The sequence below is a fragment of the Cibotium barometz genome, chromosome 2 (assembly GCF_041138505.1).
Source record: "Cibotium barometz isolate CiBa-2024 chromosome 2, ASM4113850v1, whole genome shotgun sequence".
Lineage (NCBI taxonomy): Eukaryota > Viridiplantae > Streptophyta > Polypodiopsida > Cyatheales > Cibotiaceae > Cibotium > Cibotium barometz.
This window is the reverse complement of record NC_141047.1, coordinates 60,183,453-60,203,437: the sequence shown is the minus strand read 5'-3', so window position 1 is coordinate 60,203,437 and position 19,985 is coordinate 60,183,453. Positions and strand designations below refer to the sequence as shown.

Here is a 19,985-nt window from a genome sequence, read left to right as displayed (position 1 = left end):
CACAGCAGCCAAGCTGGGGGCTTCATACCCCATGATCCCCACCTGGGGTCTCTATACCCATGGCTTCCCTCATTTTGGCTCCATCGGGATAATCGATGTTGATGAACCACTTGGCTATGTTTTCCTGTCTAGACCAAAAATAGCCACCTTTGTTTTGTGTATTTTCCAATCATGCACCAATTCAGCACCTCTGGGATCATGCCACCACTTGGTCCACACCATTGCAAAGTCAAAACACTAGTGCTGGTTTCATCCCTACGTGATGAAGTAACGGTGGGTGGGACATGGACAGTGGCAATACCTATGATCATCCAAGCTTTGATACCAATATCACATGCCCAAGAATTGCCTGTATTAAGAACTGTGCAAAACACAGAGATGAATAGACATATAAGAGATGTCGCTCACACGCAATTTCTATATACTCATCGATATACACATAGATCCTGGTCTTGTGGCCTCCCAAAAGGAATGTCCTATGCCTATGATCTACCCCAAAAGCCTAGGGAACATATGAATACAAGAGAGAATGAACTAGCCTTTTTATAGGCTCCCTAAATATCCCTATATATGGTGCCGACTAGTAGAGGACAGACATAAAATGCAATAACATGCAAAACTGCCTGAAAAAGCCCTTGAGCTTCTCTTCGTTTACTACCCCAAAGGGTTCCTAATCATATCCTAAAACTAGGGATTAAGCATGTCCACCTATTGTGCATGCGACGTAATAATGGATCAACTAATAAGCCATGCCCCTTACAATCAAATATACCGTGGTATCACCACACTTCTTAACACCCCCCCTTGGTGATGAGCCTCCCTGAAACTCACGTGTGCCTACCTCTATACTCCAAGTCAATTTTGCTTGAGTAGATTGGGTAGGTTGCCTCCAATCTCTTGGCTTCATCGGAGACTTTGACACCCCCTCACAACAATGGGAAAACTTTACGCGCTTGGTGGGAATACAATGGCATGATTCTCCACTCCCCCTCAATTATGGAACTCCCTGGCACTCCATGAGTGCACATCCCTATACTCCAACTCTTTGGTTGACTAGCTTGGGTATAGTGCTAATGAGACCAAACCTTCCCCAGATCTCGGCCACACAAGAACAACAAGACGTTCTGACATGAGAAAAACCTTTTGAGATGGAGCCATGTCTATTTGCACTAACTTCCTTGAGCTCTCAAACACAAAACAGGTGAAACAATCCGAAACGAAATAAAACACTCCCGACCAAAACGCCATTTCACCCAAACGTGATTAAAAAGAGAAACCTTACTCTTCCCTCTTCTTTTTTCTCTTCCCCTTCACTTTCTGCTTGTCTCGGTCTCAATTATCTTTAAAATCCATAAAGACGAAACATTAAAATAGACAAAAATTTCTTGTGACTATGTGTAACATTCTTCAAAATTAAGTTCTCAATCAATGTCACCTAATTTTACACCCAATTGTTAAAATTTCTTACAACTACTCCACTAGCTCTTCTACTTTCCCCCAATTTCATACTTTCGATCTCCATGGTCGAAACGTTGTTTTGTCCAAATTCGACTTTTTGGTCAATTCCACCTAATTTCAAATCGATTTGTTGAAATTTCCTAGAAGTGTTCCACTAGCTCTTCAATTCATCACTTTCTTCCAATTTGTAACTCCCATTTTTATGCTTTAGCCTCAATTGCACCTATCCCCAATTTAATGAATCCCAATTTCTTGCTTTCAACCTCAATGCATCTACTTTGACACACCCAATTGGAATTTCCTATGTTTTCCAGAAATTCTCACTTTCCCCCGCTTCGAAACCTCTTCGTTTCGTCCAAAGAGTTGAAACAATACTGGTCGAAACGATGAAAAAAAAAAACAGAAGAAACCTTTTTTGTGACTACGCCATACTCCTTCACATCACACAGAATGGCCACTTACAATGAAGGTTTCAAAAATTTTCCAAAGGAAACATCCCAATGAATCTTATAATTCGGTGATAACGAAACACGTGGTGCTGTAGATCCACGAGTTGATGTTCGTCAATGCCCAATTTTCCCAAATTATAATATTCATGATTTCATAACTTTATGTAAAAAGCCTAAAACAATTTTGCAATCAGAGCTAGAGTGAGGGAGGTGAGCTATAACTGCTCTATTGTGTCTATTCTCTTCGTATGCTGAATAGTGCGCACACACTGCTGCTGAGGAGAGCTCTGTTGCCTGCGTTTGAGCAGCACTGAAATGCTGCTATGCTGCAACCTGGTGATTACCAGCAGATTAACACGCTGATTACTGAAATCGAATGAAATGCTTCTCTCTCTCTCTCTCTCTCTCTCTCTCTCTCTCTCTCTCTCTCTCTCTGTGGTTCCCAAAGAAGAACCCAATCGGATTCAATTCGAGCCCTACCCTAATTCAACCTAGTCACTTTCATTAATCTAAACTAATTAGAGCGATAATCCTCCTAATTATTCTCTGATCATGTCCTAAGAGCCGCTACCCTAGGCACTCCCTAACCTATGCTCTGATACCAGGTTGAAAATTGAATCTAAGGAGGTTCAAACACTATAGATTAAGCTTAATCAGAAGTGAGCCATAAGAAAAGCAGAACACTCTCAATCAAAATATTACAAATCTCAATACTTCATCGAAGTACAAGGTACATCTTTATAGCTCAAGAGAGCTCCAAGTCACCACACAAATACTAAAAATCTCAATACTTAATCAAAGTACAAGGCACATCTTTATAGCTCAAGACAGCTCCAAATTACGGCCAGATCTTACTTCACAAGTGACCGAAAATGTGACCACATCACATCATCTCCATCCACAACTTTATGAACCTTCTAGAGTCTTCTTCACCTTCTTTCCTTTTTACAAATCACCAACATGAGCCATGCTCCCCCTCAATTATATATACCATAGCATTACCACAATTCTCAACACGTTCTTGACTTGGAGCAGTCGTTCGTAGCTGAAACAGCCGTGTTGTTGAGAGCATTTTGTGGGGCTACGAGGGCGGGGGCTAGAAACTGTGGATGTCTCTATTGCTGGAGCTTGGAGTACTAGGCAACTCAAGCAGAGGCGCACCCCTCTGAGATGTGGACTGGCTGGGTGCCCCTCCACTGGGCGATGGGATGCGCTTAGTAGAGAGAGAGAGAGAAGGGGGGGAGGAGAAGCCAAGGAGAAAAAAAGGGGAGGAGAAAAAAATGCCGATCTAGTTTTTATAGGTTTTCTTGCTAAGCAAAATATGGCATACTGCCAGCTTACAGGCCAAAAATGGAGAAAAAGAATCACAATCACACAACAATGATGCATCATGCACAATAACATTTTTGGCCACAGAAATTAATTATGTATTTGAAAATAGCAGAAAATGCAAGCCCATTACTTGTTCCGATGGGGGCCTTCAAACGCTTGAAAAGTATTTCCATTGGAGAAACTCTCCTCACGCCTCATGCAAACTTGAAGGAACCAACCACCTGCATCCAAACACACCAAAAATGTAACTCCACATCTATCCAAAGCAAGCAAAACAGAAAACTGCAAAATATGCATATCAAAGGAGTGAAAAGCTTGCCTTTTCTAAAAGTGGGCCGTATTTGGCTTTGTCATCTTCCCAACACTGTGACATTTAGACATGGTAATGAGACGAGTGGACATACTACCATGATTACATCCATGTTATGCAACAGGTTCATATGTAAAATAAAAATGTCATGCCATAAACTGAAGTCAACCAACATCCTTTGTTTGGGAGGGGTTTTCACGATTTTGTGTGTGTGTGTGTGTGTGTGTGAGAGAGAGAGAGAGAGAGAGAGAGAGAGAGAGAGGTGGGGGGGGGTGCGGAGAGGGGGAATTCCCAAAAATCTATTGCCAAGGTTGGCTATCCTCCCCCCCCCCTCCTCCCCTCAATTTTCTTTACTATGATCTTCCATCTCTCTGCAGCCCTTTTCACATCTATTCCTCCTCTCAAATCCCCCTAGATTTGGTGACCAACTACGTTGACTTACTCCTCAAGTGGTCAACTTTCAACCCACAATTCTTTGTTAAGAGAGGGAAGCCTGAAATCCTGAGAAAAACAAAGCTATCAACAGTTTCTATCAAGCCATACTACCTGTCCTGTCACGGTGTACAAGCGATTGTACCATCCATTGAAACTCATGCCGACAACAGAAAGTAAGTGTCTTTTCCTCTCCCCAGGCTGCTGAACTGTGTATTCCACATAGTAAAACCCTGCACAGGTCATTTTCAGTTTTCTTTGTATCATTTCCTTGTATCATGCTGTTGAACTCTTAGCTCATACGATTACTGAAGGAGGTTAACTCCTTTGATCCGTAGGACTATTGAAGGTAATCCAAGGTGAGTGTTGCTGAATAACATGAACCCCTAAAAAATAGAGCATTACCATTGCTGGACCTGGAGCTAACAAGCCTTGCCGCTTGCCCTGGTGGTTTCTTCCAGCTCCTGTCAAGACCATTAATCTGCAAGCAAAAGAATATTGGCTTTCCTCAAGCAAATACAAGGTCTTCCTGATAACATTAAGTTTACGAGGTGAAAAGATCACCAGATTCTCGGCAAATGAGTCAATATTTCCAAAGGAGCCCAAGCTTGTGTAGTCAGCACCAACACCAGTTATTATGATATTCACTGCCACATATGGTAAGCACTCAGAAAAGCCTATGTAGGATCAATCACAGTAAGCAATGCATGACGAAAAAGAAAGGTCTATAGTTGAACACTGATAAGCTGTCATATGGCAAACAAACTTCGAAGATCAAACTATATCCGTGATTCTTGCAGCACACTGAGTGGGCAGATTCGTAGCCGCTCGGATGGGGACTATTCTCCATCCAAGCCGCTTGCGAAAGCCCGCCGTACGGCTGAGACAGCATCCACCTCAGCAGGTCATCCATGAGGATCATCTCATGGAATGTACAGGGCCTTGGCAGAGCACATTATATATGTTATCGTGGTTGCTTGAGGCAGGAGCTTCAGAGATGCCTCGTTGGGGGCAGTATTGATATTTTGATGATGCAGGAGCACCACTTGGGTGAGAGCAGGATCCGGAGATATGGTTCAGTGATGCCTGGTAGATGGGACACTTTTTGGTCTGCAGGGTTTGGCCCTTTGGGTGGGCAGGGAGGAGTATGTATGGTCATTGCAGATGTATGGCGGCAGGCCATTGTGGATCGCGGGATCATTGTGCCTGGTAGAGCACAGTATGTCATTCTGAGGACGCATGATGAGCTCTTGGGCGTGCTCAACGTCTATGCGCCCAACCATGCTAGTGCCAGAGCAGAGTTCTGGACCCAGGTTACGGATGCATTGCCAGAGGCCGCACATTGGTGTGTCGGGGGAGACTTCAACATGCTTGAGGACCCGGCCGATAGGGTGGGAGGCGACTAGTCATGTTACAGTGCACGGCACGGAGCTTGCAGCTTGGGAGCGATTTTGCATGTCACTGAGGATCACTGATGCATGGCAGCATGGGGCCTTCTCCCGCTCTCAGGACAGTCTTAGTTTCTCTCGGTCGGATCGCCGGCAGGGAGGGACTAATCTATCACGGATTGATCACTTCTATGTGGGCGACAGGTTAGGGGAGCAAGGGGGCTCCATTGGCATTCTCGCTGGCACCTCTTTTTCAGACCATGCGCCAGTTATTTTGACACTTGAGGAGAGGACACGGGAGACCAGCTTGCAGTTGAGGATCCCAGAGAGGGTACTTAAAGATCCTAGTCTCACTGAGGACATTGAGAGGATCTGGCATGATAGTCAGAGCTCTGACCAGGATGCAGCAGGCCAGTGTGCCCAGGGACTCATCGAGCTTAGCTCTTTTCTGCACGTTGCAACCTTGACACGGCTGGGAGAGACTTGCGAGTGGGAGCATCGGCTGAGACGCAGCCTTGCTTCGCTTCAGCGCCTTCAGGAGCAGCAGCCTGCATGTGAGTGGGTGGCGTCCCAACTGAGCCAGGCACGCCAAGAGGTTAGAGAGGCAGAGGAGCAAAGACATGAGTTTTACTATCGTCGCCAGGCCTCTCAGTGGACGCAGCTTGGTGATAGAGTGACTGGGGAGTTTTTTGAGATTACTGGACCCCGCCATGCTCGAGCAGGAGTCTGTCACCTTGGGAGGCCGGACGGATCAGTAGCTACTGAGCCCGTGGAGATCAGAGCCATTGCCACTGGGTTCTATAGAGACCTGCTTTCAGCGGAGCCAGCCACTGAGGCTCGGGATGCTTGCAGACAGGCTGTGTGGGCCCATGTGCAGAGGAGGGTCACAGATCGTATGCGTACAGTTCTGGGTGAGCCTCTTTCAGAGGTTGAGCTTGCTGAGGCCTTGAGGGTTCTTCCGCGCCATAGTTGCCCAGGGGAGGACGGATTGACGCCTGCCTTTTTTATGCACTATTGGGACCTTTTGGGGCCAGGCCTCTGCAGGGGCTTTCAGTATGTTTTGGACACTGGGGTGATACCACAGAGCTTTTCAGAGGGCTTGATCTTTCTTATCCCCAAAGGGGAGGGAGTATCAGATGATATTCGGCATTGGAGACCTATTACGATCCTCAATACTGTCGACAAGGTCTTAGCAAAGGCCTTGAGTTTGAGGATCCAGCCCTTCCTGGGGGAGTTGATTCATGCTACCCAGACAGGATTCGTCAAGGAGCGTAGTATCCTTGACAACATTTTCACCTTCTGGGAGGCGACGGCCCGAGCTAGATTTCTTGGTGAGGACTTGGTCGTGATGCTTCTCGATTTTGAGAAGACATACGATAGAGTCGATTGGGGTTTCTTAGAGGGCACTATGCTTCGCCTGGGCTTTGTGCCAGGTTGGATTAGAGGGGTGGCGGCTCTGTATTCCACAGCTCGTAGCCAGGTGTTGATTGCAGGAGGACGGGGGCCGAGTTTTGAGCTGACCAGATCAGTCCGTCAGGGGTGTCCTCTCGCCCCGTTTCTTTTTCTCTTCTTTGCTGAGGCTATGAGCATGTATTTGACGGCAGAGGAGGTTGGTTTGAGAGGACTCCAGCTCCCAGTCCGGGGAGAGGACCTGCTCGATGCTGAGTTTGCTGATGACACGGGCTTATTTTTGCATGGCCAGGAGGCCAATCTTCATCGGGCAGAGCAGTCGCTCCAGGTTTTTAGTGCAGCTTCGGGAGCATTGATCAATTGGCGCAAGACAATGGCCTTTTGGATCAGTAGCGCTCCCACTCCGGCATCGAGCCCAGACCCGGATTTTAGATGGATTCCTCCTGGCACAGTAGTGCGATATTTGGGATGCCAGATTGGACTAGATTTGTCACCTGAGCAGCAGATTGCCCCGCTTCTTCTGAGCATTCGGAAGAAGCTTTTGTATTGGAGTACAGCTCGGCTATCCTTGGCTGGGAGGGTGGTGGTGGCAAATCAGGTGCTTTTAGCGACCATGTGGTACATTACGTCTTGCTGGATCTTCTCGAGCTCTTGCATCAGCCAGGTACAGAGGCTGATTAGGAACTATCTTTGGTCTGGGCGGGATGGTCAACCAGCCCGGGCAAAGGTTGCTTGGGCAGTTATTACACTTCCGCTGGCCCAGGGAGGCTTGGGCATTCCAGCGGTTTGCACAGAGCAGGGTTATATGCTGGGTTCTCGGCCTCGTCTAGCCTGGGGACCATTGGCGGCGGCAGGCCCAGCACGTAGTTTTGGAGACTGGCAGGCCTTCTGCAGTCTCCCAGAGGAGATCCAGGTGGAGAGGCTGAGTCACTTCAGAGGGGGGTTGATTATGAGGGATGATGACATTCAGGAGGCACTCAGAGGAGTGGTTCACGCCTCTCGAGCTAGTGGCCCCACGGTGGATGGGAGCCTTTACACAGTTGGAGATCCTGATTGCTGTCAGAGCTTGCACTGAGGATGGCAGATGCCTCTACTATGAGATTCAGGATGAGGGCAGACTTGAGAGAGTGGAGGTGGAGTCGTCTTTGGTTGCAGAGTGCATCTTTCAGAGGATACGGGTAGTGGCCGCCGCTTCTCGGAAGTGGCATATTGACCCAGACCCTGCAGATGTGCTTCCTGATTGGCGCATATGGGCATATGCAGCGCACCCCTTGGCCCGGCTCCAGTGGGACCCTAGTGAGTACGAGTGGCATGATCCTTATGCATCCCTTGAGGCCACAGAGATCACCTTTTTCTAGTATACTGTTCGGTTGGGGCGACATATTTTGACGGCGAGGAGGATGGTCTCTCCAGCTGCATCGGGGGACTGGCGGCTACAGGGACTCTCACATGAGTTCCTGGAGGATTTTTGGACCCGGCTCTGGGCTAGTCGACAGGCCCGCAAGATCTCGACTTTCCAGTGGCTGGTCGCCCACAAGGGCTCAGCAGTTGGCACCTGGCTTGTCTACAGCAGTCTTCCGGCGGCCTGCGTCCGATGCGGCCACCCTATGGAGACACAGAGACATTGCCTATGGGACTGCCCTCAGGCGCAGCAGATTTGGCTGCGGATGCTACGTATTCTGGCCCCCCTCTCTCCAAAGGGTATGTATACGTGGGGTGCCGCTGCTTGGTCGACTTTGTCAGGGCCTGCTATGGGCTATGAGACGGAGCAGGACAGCCAGGCCATCAGATTCATTAGGGGCCAGCCTCGCCTTGTTCCTTCACCGGATTTCTCGTCCGCCAGCTGGACACAGGAGAGGGATCTACGATGGGAGCTCCTCAGCAGCCTCACCATCTGGTTCACCTGGAGGGCTCGGTGTTTCAGGGCCTTTGAGGGGAGACTGGAGCCACCAGCAGAGATTGTTCGGGGGATTTGGCAGGAGTTGATCCACACCCTGCGAGGACAGTATGACCGCATCCAGGGCGACTCGGATGAGGCGATCTTGCGGCGCCAGGCTTTTCACACCACTTGGTGCAGCGGCCTCTTCTATACCCTACACGCGGGGTCCCCCCATTGGCACTACAGGCCACCTGTTTGGCTTTCAACCCCTCCTATTGTATGATATAGCCCCTCGGCTTCTTTGTACTGATACTTGTACTTTTCAGCACCTAGGGAGCGTCTCCCTGGCTGCCTTGTTTTGTTCTCTGCTCTGTTTTCTTGTGAGCAGGAGAGGATCTTTTGTAGCCCTACGGGCGTTTTTATATAACTAATGAAAGGATCTTTTCTCAGAAAAAAAAAACATGAATTTGAAAGCATACTTGGAAGCAATGCTAGACTGACATCCGCAATCGATGATCTTGAAACCGTTCGATGGGGATTCAAAAGTACCTCGCAAATTAGAAAATTACAAATTCATTACCACATTTGAAAATGAGTTTTATATCATGAATCAATACGTCGAACTAATGGCCTCCTTCAACACTGAAGGTGTTTTGGTCCACTTTCGATATCGAAAGTGTTATTTGGGAAACGGGGGAAGGGCACGTTCTCCTATGTTTATAAAATTTCGGGGAGGACTGTGCCAACTCCCCACTATATTTTATGTATGGTTTTTTTTTTAAACTTCACTCACACAAACGTGCACGAAAATCCCATGACTTGATGAATGATGTGTAACTCAGATTCAAATGTGGTAATGAATTTGGAATTATCAACCTTGCGATGTACCCTAAGATCTCTATCGATGTCCATCAATTCCTCACGTCGAATATAATCATAGCCTTGATGTTCATGCTCGTTCGAGCTCTCTAAGCTGCTCATATAAACTTAAGAAAGACATGCATACGAAGAGGACATGCTGCATAAATGGTATGGGCTGCAGTGTCCATCTTCATTGAAGCGCTTCAAGATGTTTATACGTGAATGGAAGGACACACGTTCTTTCAAAGTACGTTGACAAAGCACAGGTGCAAGCAATCAAGAGAATAAGGGTACCCGGAACGGAACTTGGTGCGGATCGACTGAACTTCGCCTGCGAGCTCCGCCTCTCCCCCTCCCGCTACTTCTCGCCGTCGCGCCCCCCTCTCCCCCCCGCCTGTCCCCCACCTTCTCCTCCGTCCTCTCCCCCGCCTCCTTCATTGCACCCTTCCTCGCCATCTCCCCCCCCGCCTTCTGCCTCGCATCCTCCCCCGCCATCGCTCCCCCGCCTCCTTCCTCGTTTCCTCCCCCGCCTTCTCCCCCCCCCCCCCCCCCCCCCCCCCCGCCTTCTCCTCCTCCGCCTCCTTCCACGTTTCCTTCCCCGCCATCCCCCCCCCCCCCCCCCCCCCCCGCGCTTTCTTCCTCGCTTCCTTCCCCCGCCATCTCTTCCCAAGCATTTCTACCCCCCACGCCTCCTTCTCCTCCGCCTCTCTTCTCTTCCCCGCCACCTCTCCCCCCTCCGCCTTCTCCTCCGCTGCGCGACTTTTCCCCTCCGCCTTCTCCCTCTCCTCCCCTTCCGTCTCGCCCCTCCCCCCACCGCTAGCTCCCCCCCGCCTCAGCTCCCCCCTCCCCCCCCCCCCCCCCGCCCCGCCCCCGCTATCCTGTAGCCCTCTGCCTCTCCTTTTCCTCGCAGGGCTGTGTCCCTCCCGTTGGTGACCCCGGTTTCTGGCCTTTTCCCTCTAGAGGACTCCATGGAAGCCGCTCCGACTACCCCTGCCGATTCCGGTCTCCGTCTGGAGTTCACAGCTGAAGATCTTCAGTTGTTTGTTTCCACAATATCCGCTCTTGAGGCCTCCTCCTTGGTCTGCAAGATAGTGGGTAGCCGTCCGATGCGGAGAGAGCTTCGCGACCTTCTGCAAGGCAGCCTTGTTGGCGTGCCCGCCAAGATCGTCAGCGTAGATTTTTTGGGACGTGGCTACTACCAGGTGGATTTCGAGTCCCCCCCCAGGCAGCTCAGATGGTGCTGGCTCGGAGCCCCATTGCCCTCCGCTCATCCCGAGCGTTCCTGGCGCGATGGACTCATGGTTTCGACCCCGCTTCTGACCCGCTAGCAGGCGCGACAGGTTTTCCCGTCACTATCTGCTTTCCTGGACTCCGTAGGGAGTACTTGCCCCTCTTGTCATCCATTGGCAAGGCGTTCGGGCAGGTGGTAGAAACGCCTCAGACAGCGGCTTCAGTGATAGCTCGGGCAGCAGGACTCCCGGCCATTCGTGTTGTGGTTCCGTCACCGGAGTCCCTCCCGAAGACGATCCTCCTCCCTTGTCTTTCTGGAGGACATCTGATACAGCGCGTGGAGTATTCGGGCCTCCCCGGCCAGTGTTTCACATGTCGGGAGATGGGTCATCTCGCACGCGCCTGTCCCCGCAAGGGGGTTCATCCTTCACGCTATGCCGCCTCTGGACCCCCTGCAGGAGACCCGAGGGGTGGCCATCCACCTCAGAGACCGGACATCCCTGGCTCGCCACAGCAGGCGCCATCATCTGATGAGCAGGCCCCGGCGGAGGATGCCGCGAGACCCAGGAGGCTGGCGGATGGCAGGAGGTTCGCCGGCGGAAATGCCCGGCCCGCAGGGACCGTCGCAGACCCCAGCAGGCAGCACAGGCTGGCGGACAGGCGACTCCGCCTGGCGTACAGGCACCTACCCGCACTTATGCTCCAGTCAGGGATAGGCGGCTACCAGGTCCCACCCCGATGGACGAGGATTCAGACTCAGTGCCCGTTGAGGCCGCTGGTGGAGCCTCCCACGTGGAGACCCCGCTCCCGCCTCCCCCCGCGGGGGGCCCCGCCCCCTCCTTGGAGCAGATTCCTGAGGATCCCGGGCCGCACTCTGCGACCCCCGGCTCCTCTTCCCCTCACCCGGAGAGCACTCCTTCCACCCCCCCCCTCTCCCCCCCCAGCCCCCCCCCCTCCCGCCTCCCCCGGCGGCCCCCCCTGACACCTATCCTCTGGCAGATGCCTCTCCATCCTCTCCTCGCTCTCCCCCCTCCTCTCCGCGAGCCCCCATCCCTCCCTCGGCCTCTCCCGGATACTTCGCCAGACCACCCACTGCCCCGGGGCAGCGCAGCTGGGTAGGCCAGAGTTCAGTCCAGCGGCTGTTCCACCGCCACTCCGGGCCGGTGGAGATGGCGATCCTAGCTTCGCCCGCCACAGAGTTCTCTCCAGCCTCCCCTGGGGGGCCCCCGCGAGTGATGGGGCTACCAGTGGATTACGGTTTTTTCAGGTGCCTCCAGCTGGATGTTGGCCCGTTCGAGACACTGGTCGCGCCCTTGCGAGTTTGCGTGGTGTGCCATCCCTCTCGTTCTCCTTCAGTGGTGAGCAGCATGGTGGCCTTCTCCTTTCCTCTCAGTGTTGCCCCAGACACAGCATGGGATTGCAACTCTGTAGAGGAACTTTTGCGTGATCAGATACTGGAGTTTTCTCACCACTTCAGTGACTTGGGGCTCACGGACCTATTGCAGACCCGATTACACTCAGCCCGCATGAGTTTGTTTGGTATAGGAGATTGGCGGGCGGATCCGGTCCACACCTCAGTTGAGGCGGTGCTACTGATTCTCCTCCATGCCGCCCCGAGGGTGCAGCCTACCTTTAGATACATATATGCAGAGGACTGGTCTCACGCCTATGCCCTGGACAGGGCGAAGGCGGAGTGGGGCTGGACACAGAGACAGCTCACCCTCTTTTTGGAGAGACTCCGCACCCGGACAGACAGTGACTTCTCTCCCTCCAAGCCGGCGCCCAAGACTCACAGAGTGGAGGGCAGATCATCCGGGCCAGCTGAGAGGGGTGAGCCAGTGGCGGCTGCTTCACTTGCCATAGCTCATCCATGAGGATCCTCTCATGGAACATCCAGGGTCTCGGTGGACATCGCTGCTACATTGGTCGGGGCAGACTTCGCCAGGAGATCCAAAGGGCTCTCGTTGGAGGACCCATAGATATCCTTTTCATCCAGGAGCACCACCTTTCTGCCGGGCGTACCCGCACCTGCGGGAAGATCTTGCCAGGCAGGAGTCACACTTTTTGGTCACCGGCATATGGCTCCCAGGGGAACCAGGGTGGAGTATGCATCTCAGTCAGCGAGCAGCTTCTATCCGAGGTTGTGGACTCTGGCACTCTGGTCCAGGGTCGAGCGCAGTGGATCATCCTTCGGGTTGGGGAAGACCGCATTGGCTTCCTCAACTTCTACGCCCCTAATGGGGCGACCGGGAGAGCCGAGTTCTGGAGCACCATTAGGCAGTCCCTCCCCTTGGCAGACCACTGGTGCCTAGGGGGGGATTGCAACATGCTGGAGGATGCAGAGGACAGGATGGGGGGCAGCCAGGAGACCATTCATGGGCCAGAGCTCGCTGCCTGGGAGGAACTAGTGCTGCAGGTGAGAGGCCAGGATCCGTGGACTCTCCCGGAGTTTGGCAGGTTGCAGGGGAGTTTATCTTTCTCGCGCTCGGATAGACGGGCCACAGGAGTTAACCTTTCCCGCATCGACAGGTTTTACATTGATGAGTGGGCTTGTGATAGAGGTGGCACTGTGGGCATACTGGTAGGCTCCTCGTTTTCAGACCACTTTCCAGTGCTTCTCCAAATCGAGGACCCTACGAGAGGAGAGCGGGGCCAGAGCGTCCGGATTCCAGATTGTCTCATAGAGGAGCCCGAGATTGCGATCAGAGTTGAGTAGGTCTGGCAGGAGCTGCAGTTCAGGAGAGGATCGGCAGCCAGCGATCTTGCCAGGGGCTTGCAGGAGATCAGTCGGATGCTCAGATAGGCTGCCCTGGACCGTCTGGAGGCCTTCAGAGAGCAAGAGAGGAGCCTGCGGAGGAGTCTAGCGTCCCTTCAAAGACTCCAAGAGAGGGATCCTACGAGCCCTTGGATCTCAGAGCAGATGGAGTCAGCTCGCACTGAGATCAGATCCATCGAGGAGAGGAGGGTGGAGTTCCGATTCCATGCTCGGGCTTCTTTTTGGACACAGGCTGGAGACAGAGATTTCTTTGAGGCGACAGGGCCTCGCTTCAGACGAGAGGGTCTCAGGCGTCTTCGGCAGGCTGATGGCCAGGTTGTGGTGGATCCCCCCAGGGTTCGGGCGATAGCCACAGATTTTTACAGGGATCTTCTCTCTGCTGAGCCAGCAGATGACAGGGTGAGAGAGGCTCGGGAGGCAGTCTGGAGCTTCACGAGACCGGTTGTGCCGGCCCATTTGCAGCACTCCCTTCTCTCCCCCTTCTCGGATACGGAACTGGAGGAGGCTCTTCAGGCACTACCTCGGGGCAAATGCCCAGGAGAGGACGGTCTCTCAGTGGCTTTCTTCCAGAGGTACTGGGGCCTCTTACATAGGGGCTTCAGATTGGCATTCCACGAGATTATGGAGTCGGGAGTCATGCCGGACAGCATGGCAGAGGGGTTGATTCACTTGATCCCCAAAGAGGGAGGAGACAGACTGGAGATTAGACAGTGGAGACCGATCACCTTGCTAGGCACGGCCTACAAGGTCCTAGCTAAGGCGATCAGCAGGCGGCTTCAGCCTCACCTTCCGGACATCATCCACTCCACGCAGACAGGCTTCATCCAGGATAGGAGCATCCTGGATAACATTTTCTCTTTCTGGGAGGCTACGGCTTTGGCTAGATTTCGGCAGGAGGATCTGGCAGTGCTCCTTCTCGACTTCGAGAAGGCATATGATCGGGTGGACTGGGCCTTCTTGGAAGGCACTATGGAGAGGATGGGCTTCCCCCCTCAGTGGATCCATGGGGTCTCTGCACTCTACACATCGGCTCATAGCCAGGTGCTGATACAGGGCGTGCGCGGAGAGAGGTTCCAGCTCTCGCGCTCGGTGCGGCAGGGGTGCCCCTTGGCGCCCTTTCTTTTTCTTTTTGTGGCGAAGGCCATGAGCACTTTTTTGACGGCACAGGATACAGGTTTGCGGGTCCTCCAGCTTCCCATCCGCACCTCGGAGGAGCTCCTAGACTCGGAGTTTGCGGATGACACTGCTGTCTATCTTCAGGGAGGAGAGGAGAACCTCCGCCGCTTCGCCTCAGCCATGGACAGGTTTTGCAGAGCTTCGGGCGCTTTGATCAACTGGCACAAGTCGTGTGGGTTGTGGGTCAGTTCTATGCCCCCCCCGACTTGGAGGCCAGTTGATGGTTTTCAGTGGCTGCCCCCCGGCACTACAGTGCGTTATTTGGGATGCTATGTGGGCATTGACATATCTCCGGAGTAGCAGATAGCCCCCCTTCTTCTGAGCATTCGGAAGAAGCTTCTGTATTGGAGTACCGCTCGTTTATCTCTGGCTGGCCGAGTAGTTGTGGCCAACCAGGTTCTGCTTGCTACCATGTGGTACATCACTTCTTGCTGGGCCTTCTCTCGGGCGTGCATTGGCCAGGTGCAGAGGCTCATCAGGAACTTTCTTTGGTCCGGTGGTGACGAGCGGCCCGCCAAGGCCAAGGTGGCATGGGCTGTGATCACTCAGCCGAGGGAGAGAGGCGGCCTGGGCATTGTTGATCCTATTTGCCAAAGCCGAGCTTTGCTTGGCAAGTTGGTAGTTCGTGGCCTCCTACCAGGCGCTGAGCCGTGGAAGGAGTTTCTTGTTTCCAGGATGCTCAGCCGCACTCCTTCTCTTAGCGGCCCCTGGACCCCCAGCATCAGGTGGATCTTTACAAAGCAGCGATCCAGAGGAGTGGGCCTTGGCTTCGAGGAGCGTTTTGCAGCTAGCCTCCTGAGGGCCTGGGCGCATCTGAGGCCGTCACTCTTCCAGACTCCCCCGGGCACCGATGAGGAGCGCCTGAGGCAGCCATTGATCTAGAACCCCTTGATTCGACTTCCCAGTGGCCATATGGTTGGATCGCAGTCTCACGTGTTGTGGGGCCCGTTGAGCTCCGGCCCAGCCCAGTCCCTAGACGACTGGATATGTTTTCAGCAGCTGCCTCTAGAGGCTCAGGAGAGGAGACTCAGTGGGATGAGGGGCAGAGAGTTGATGAGACAGGACATTGAGGCGGCCATCCCCCGGGAGTGGCGGACCCCAGTACAGGACCCTCCACCTCCACAGTGGATGGGTGTCTTTACTCGGCATGAGATCCTTCTAGCGGTATGCGGCACAGCGGAGAGAGTCGCCCCACTCACTTTCGAGGTGGGAGAGGGTGGCCAGCTTCAGAGGACACGACTAGACTTGGATGAGCTACAGGGTTGTATTTTTCAGAGGGTGCGGGTGGTCGGCTTTCATCAGAGACAGTGGCATGTAGACCCCTCACCGGCTTCGATAGGGGAGGACTGTTCTTGGAGATTATGGGCTTGGGACAGCAGGCCTCTTATTCGCCTTTAGTGGGATCCAGGTGAGTGGTTTTGGCGAGATCCCTACTCGGCCCCTACCAGCCCAGGCATCCCCTTTTTTCAGTACACAACGAGGCTGGGGCGGCGGATTCAGAGGCACAGGATAGCGAGCACCCCGGCGGCGGCCGAGCATTGGCGGCGACAGGGGCTCTCCCCTGCCTTTCTTAGGGACTTCTGGCAGCGCCCTTGGGCCAGCTTCCGGCCCAGGAAGGTGACGCTTTTTCTCTGGCTCACAGCGCATAGAGGACTGGCTGTGGGGGCCTGGCTAGCTTTTGGCAGACACCCAGCGTCCTGCCCTCGGTGCGACCATGCACAGGAGTCGCAGCGGCACTGCTTATGGGATTGCCCACAGGCACAGCAGGTCTGGCAGCGAGCTCTCAGGATGGTTTTTGCAGGCTCACCAGGTGAGATGCTGGTGACGTGGGGTGCGGTGGCTTGGGCCACGTACAGCGGCCCGGCCCTTGGATATGAGGACGTCCCTGGCAGTGCGACCATCCAGGTCTCTGACAGGGCGATGGCGGTGGTTCCGACGCCAGACTTCTCTTCGGCAGCCCCTCACGAGGGGGTCGGGCACAGATGGGAGATGATCAGCAGCATGACGGCTTGGCACATATGGAGAGCCCGATGCAAGGAGGCCATTGACCGCCAGGCGACTCCACCGGCGGAGGTCATACAGGCCCTCTGGGTGGACATCATTCACACCTTGAGGGGGAAACTCTAGGGCGGCTCGGATCGCATGAGAGGTCGCCGCAAGGCTTTCCTCCGCACTTGGCAGCCTGGCCCTTTCCTCACCGCGAGGGGCGAGGATGTCACTTGGCACTATAGGCCTCCAGTTTGGCTTTTCTCACCTCCCACATGTACTACTAGGTAGCCCCCCCCAGAGAGCGGCCAGCCACGGGGGTGGAGCTTAGGTGTTCACTGTGTTTTTTTATCCCTCCTTGCGAGGTGAGCTTTGTAGCCTTATGGCGTTTTCTCATTAACTAATAGAAGGATCGTTTTTCCGGAAAAAAAAAAAAGAGAATAAGGGTACCCAAGCATTCTAGTTCCTCTCTAAAGATGGAATTCGGAACCCTATGTCAAAGTGCATGATACTAAGGCTCAATACACACTTGATATATATATACCTAGATGAGATGCCTAAATTCACCTTTTAGGAGCGTGCATGTTATATACTCATGGTAGTCAACCCACAAGACTATATAACTATCAACTCCATTATGCATAGTATGGACTAGATACTACGACATCCCCACTAACGTCATCAGTGCCCAATAGTGGGCGTAGAACTCTGTATCAAGATATGCTCCCACACATGCACTCCACACAATAGTGGTGGGTGTAGAAATCTGTATCAAGTTATGCTCTCACACACGCACTCCACACTAACGTCAACAGTGCCCAATAGTGGGTGTAGAACTCTGTATCAAGATAGTATGGACTAGATACTCACACACCCAAGCATTCTAGTTCCTCTCTAAAGATGGAATTCAGAACCCTATGTCAAAGTGCATGATACTAAGGCTCAATACACACTTGATATATATATACCTAGATGAATCCAGGAACGTGCCCAAATTCACCTTTTAGGAACGTGCATGTTATATACTCATGTTAGTCAACCCACAAGACTATATAACTATCAACTCCATTATGCATAGTATGGACTAGATACTTCGACATCCACCTTTTAGGAACGTGCATGTTATATACTCATGTTAGTCAACCCACAAGACTATATAACTATCAACTCCATTATGCATAGTATGGACTAGATACTTCGACATCCCCACTAACGTCATCAGTGCCCAATAGTGGGTGTAGAACTCTGTATCAAGATATGCTCTCACACACGCACTCCACACACATAAGAGCATATATTCACACAGCCCTTCGTACTGAGTTTCTATCAAACCTCTGGAGATGCAGGGCAAACTCAGCCATAATGAAGCCTAGCACTAAGGGAAGTAGCAAATAGAAAGAATTAGTACAACAAATAAATAGTTGAAAGGGAAAATGCACCGCTAAAGATAGAAAGAATAAGCACAATATCAACTGGCCGCAACTTGGACGAAAACTTCATAATGTGAAATCTGCATGTCCGCTAATACGGCTGAATTATATACCTAGATGAATCCAGGAAAATGCCCAAATTCACCTTTTCGGATGTGCATGTTATATACCCATGGTAGTCAACCCACAAGACTTGATGCCCACTCATCGCCCTTTTTGTGGAGATGCAATCTTAGTCGTCCAAAAAAAGGAAGAGGTGGTACTTTTCCTTTGCATGAGGGTTTGAACTCCTAGCCTTTTGGGTAGGGTGGATTGTGTTGAGCTAAACCTACTCAGGCATGAGAAGGGTGATGACCGACCAGTAGTTACTTTTTACATACCAGGCAGAAGAAAAGTTTAAAGCTGATGGCCATCTCTGCCAGATGAAGATGCAGTTGGAATTGGACAACTCTGTGCAAATATCCAATGGCTGGCAAGTTCCTTCAGGCCAATCAGGTAAAAGCAAGATCGAACATTTCTGCCAGCCAGGACCAATTTTTGTGGGCGATAGGTTGTGTAAAACGCTTGCCAGCTCTGTACGCCGCAACTCCCACTGAAACCTCCTCACAGCTTCGCAGGCTGAGGTGGGCAGGCACATGACATGTATGCAGCCTAAGTGGTGCAGATTGTTATCATTTGGTAAACGGTGCAGCTTCATGTTACATGAAAGTATAATAACGAGTGCATGTAATTGCATGCAGTATGCATCATATCTAAAAGAGCAACACCCGATGAAACCTTTTACCTCAGCAGGCACATGACATGTATGCAGCCTAAGTGGTGCAGGTTGTTATCGTTGGTAAAGGGTGCCACCCTTCATGTTACATGAAAGTATGATGACGAGTGCATGTAATTGCATGCAGTATCAATCCTATATCTAGAAGAGAGTACCATTGGCAGAGATATCATCAGCCGGAAAGAATGCTGTCACATTTCTCTGACCTGTTGCTTTGCCTGTCCCTTTGACCCAATCTGAAATAACCAAATAAAGTTGGCGGTTATGAGCTTAGATATCCCCAAGATCATGAACTCTTCATCGATCATACACTTGCATAAATAACAAATAAAACACCATAAGAAGAAAGATGCATCACTTAGGGGAGCCCGAGGGTTTCACAAAACAATTGACCATTAATGCAATTTAAACACTGAAATTGGCCACAGCCTTAAACATATGCCACTTAATCCACAAAACTGTAAAAGAGAGATGTGCACAACTGACGCCACATAGAGGCCAGAATGGTTCAGCCCGTACAGCTCTCCATTCAGCTGGTATAGCAATAACATGCACTGGTACAGCAGGTACAATGGCTGGTACAGCACGTACAACTTACAAGGGCTGGTACAGCTGGTATAGTGGCTGATACAGCCGGTACAGTGGCTGGTACAGCAGGTATAAGAGCTGGTACAGTCAGTATAAGGGTTGGTACAACAAGTACAGTGGCTGGAAATCATAATAAAATGATTAAATACCCTTGACTTCAGAATTTCTTTGTGATGGAAGCCTTCAAAACAGTCACCAACAGCCTTCATTAGGGCAGCCAATGGTAGAGGCTAGTGTGTAGCAAGAGAGCCTCCCTTAATGAAGAGAGAGGGCTCCAATTTATAGGTTTGGGCCTCCCAAGAGCTAAAATGGCAAGAGAAGGCTATAATGACAAGTCGAGAGCCACACAATAGCAGAAGTGACAAGTGTGAGGCCACTCGTCTCACTTTAATCCACTTTCTGACAAGTGTGAGGCCACTTGCCTCGCTTTGATTGTGCACGGTGCTACCACTAGTCTGGGGTAGGGATAGAATACAAATTGAGAGAGAAGAGGGAGGGCTAGGAA

General features: G+C 51.8%; 1 protein-coding gene across 2 annotated transcripts in view; it reads right to left on the bottom strand.

Moving 5' to 3' along the window:
- Positions 1 to 1,926: 1,926 nt before the first annotated feature.
- LOC147641289 (Photosystem II reaction center PsbP family protein) overlaps positions 1,927 to 19,985 on the bottom strand; it is a 70,339-nt gene continuing 52,280 nt past the window's right edge. For both annotated transcript variants that reach the window (XM_086820202.1, XM_086820211.1), the window contains exons 4-10: positions 19,048 to 19,128; positions 4,546 to 4,628; positions 4,387 to 4,462; positions 4,096 to 4,214; positions 3,559 to 3,603; positions 3,370 to 3,460; positions 1,927 to 2,240 (exon numbers count right to left, since the gene is read on the bottom strand). In XM_086820202.1, coding sequence (XP_086676328.1) covers positions 3,434 to 3,460; positions 3,559 to 3,603; positions 4,096 to 4,214; positions 4,387 to 4,462; positions 4,546 to 4,628; positions 19,048 to 19,128 — 431 coding nt within the window. In that variant the 3' untranslated portion in view covers positions 1,927 to 2,240; positions 3,370 to 3,433. The remainder of the gene's footprint in view (positions 2,241 to 3,369; positions 3,461 to 3,558; positions 3,604 to 4,095; positions 4,215 to 4,386; positions 4,463 to 4,545; positions 4,629 to 19,047; positions 19,129 to 19,985) is intronic.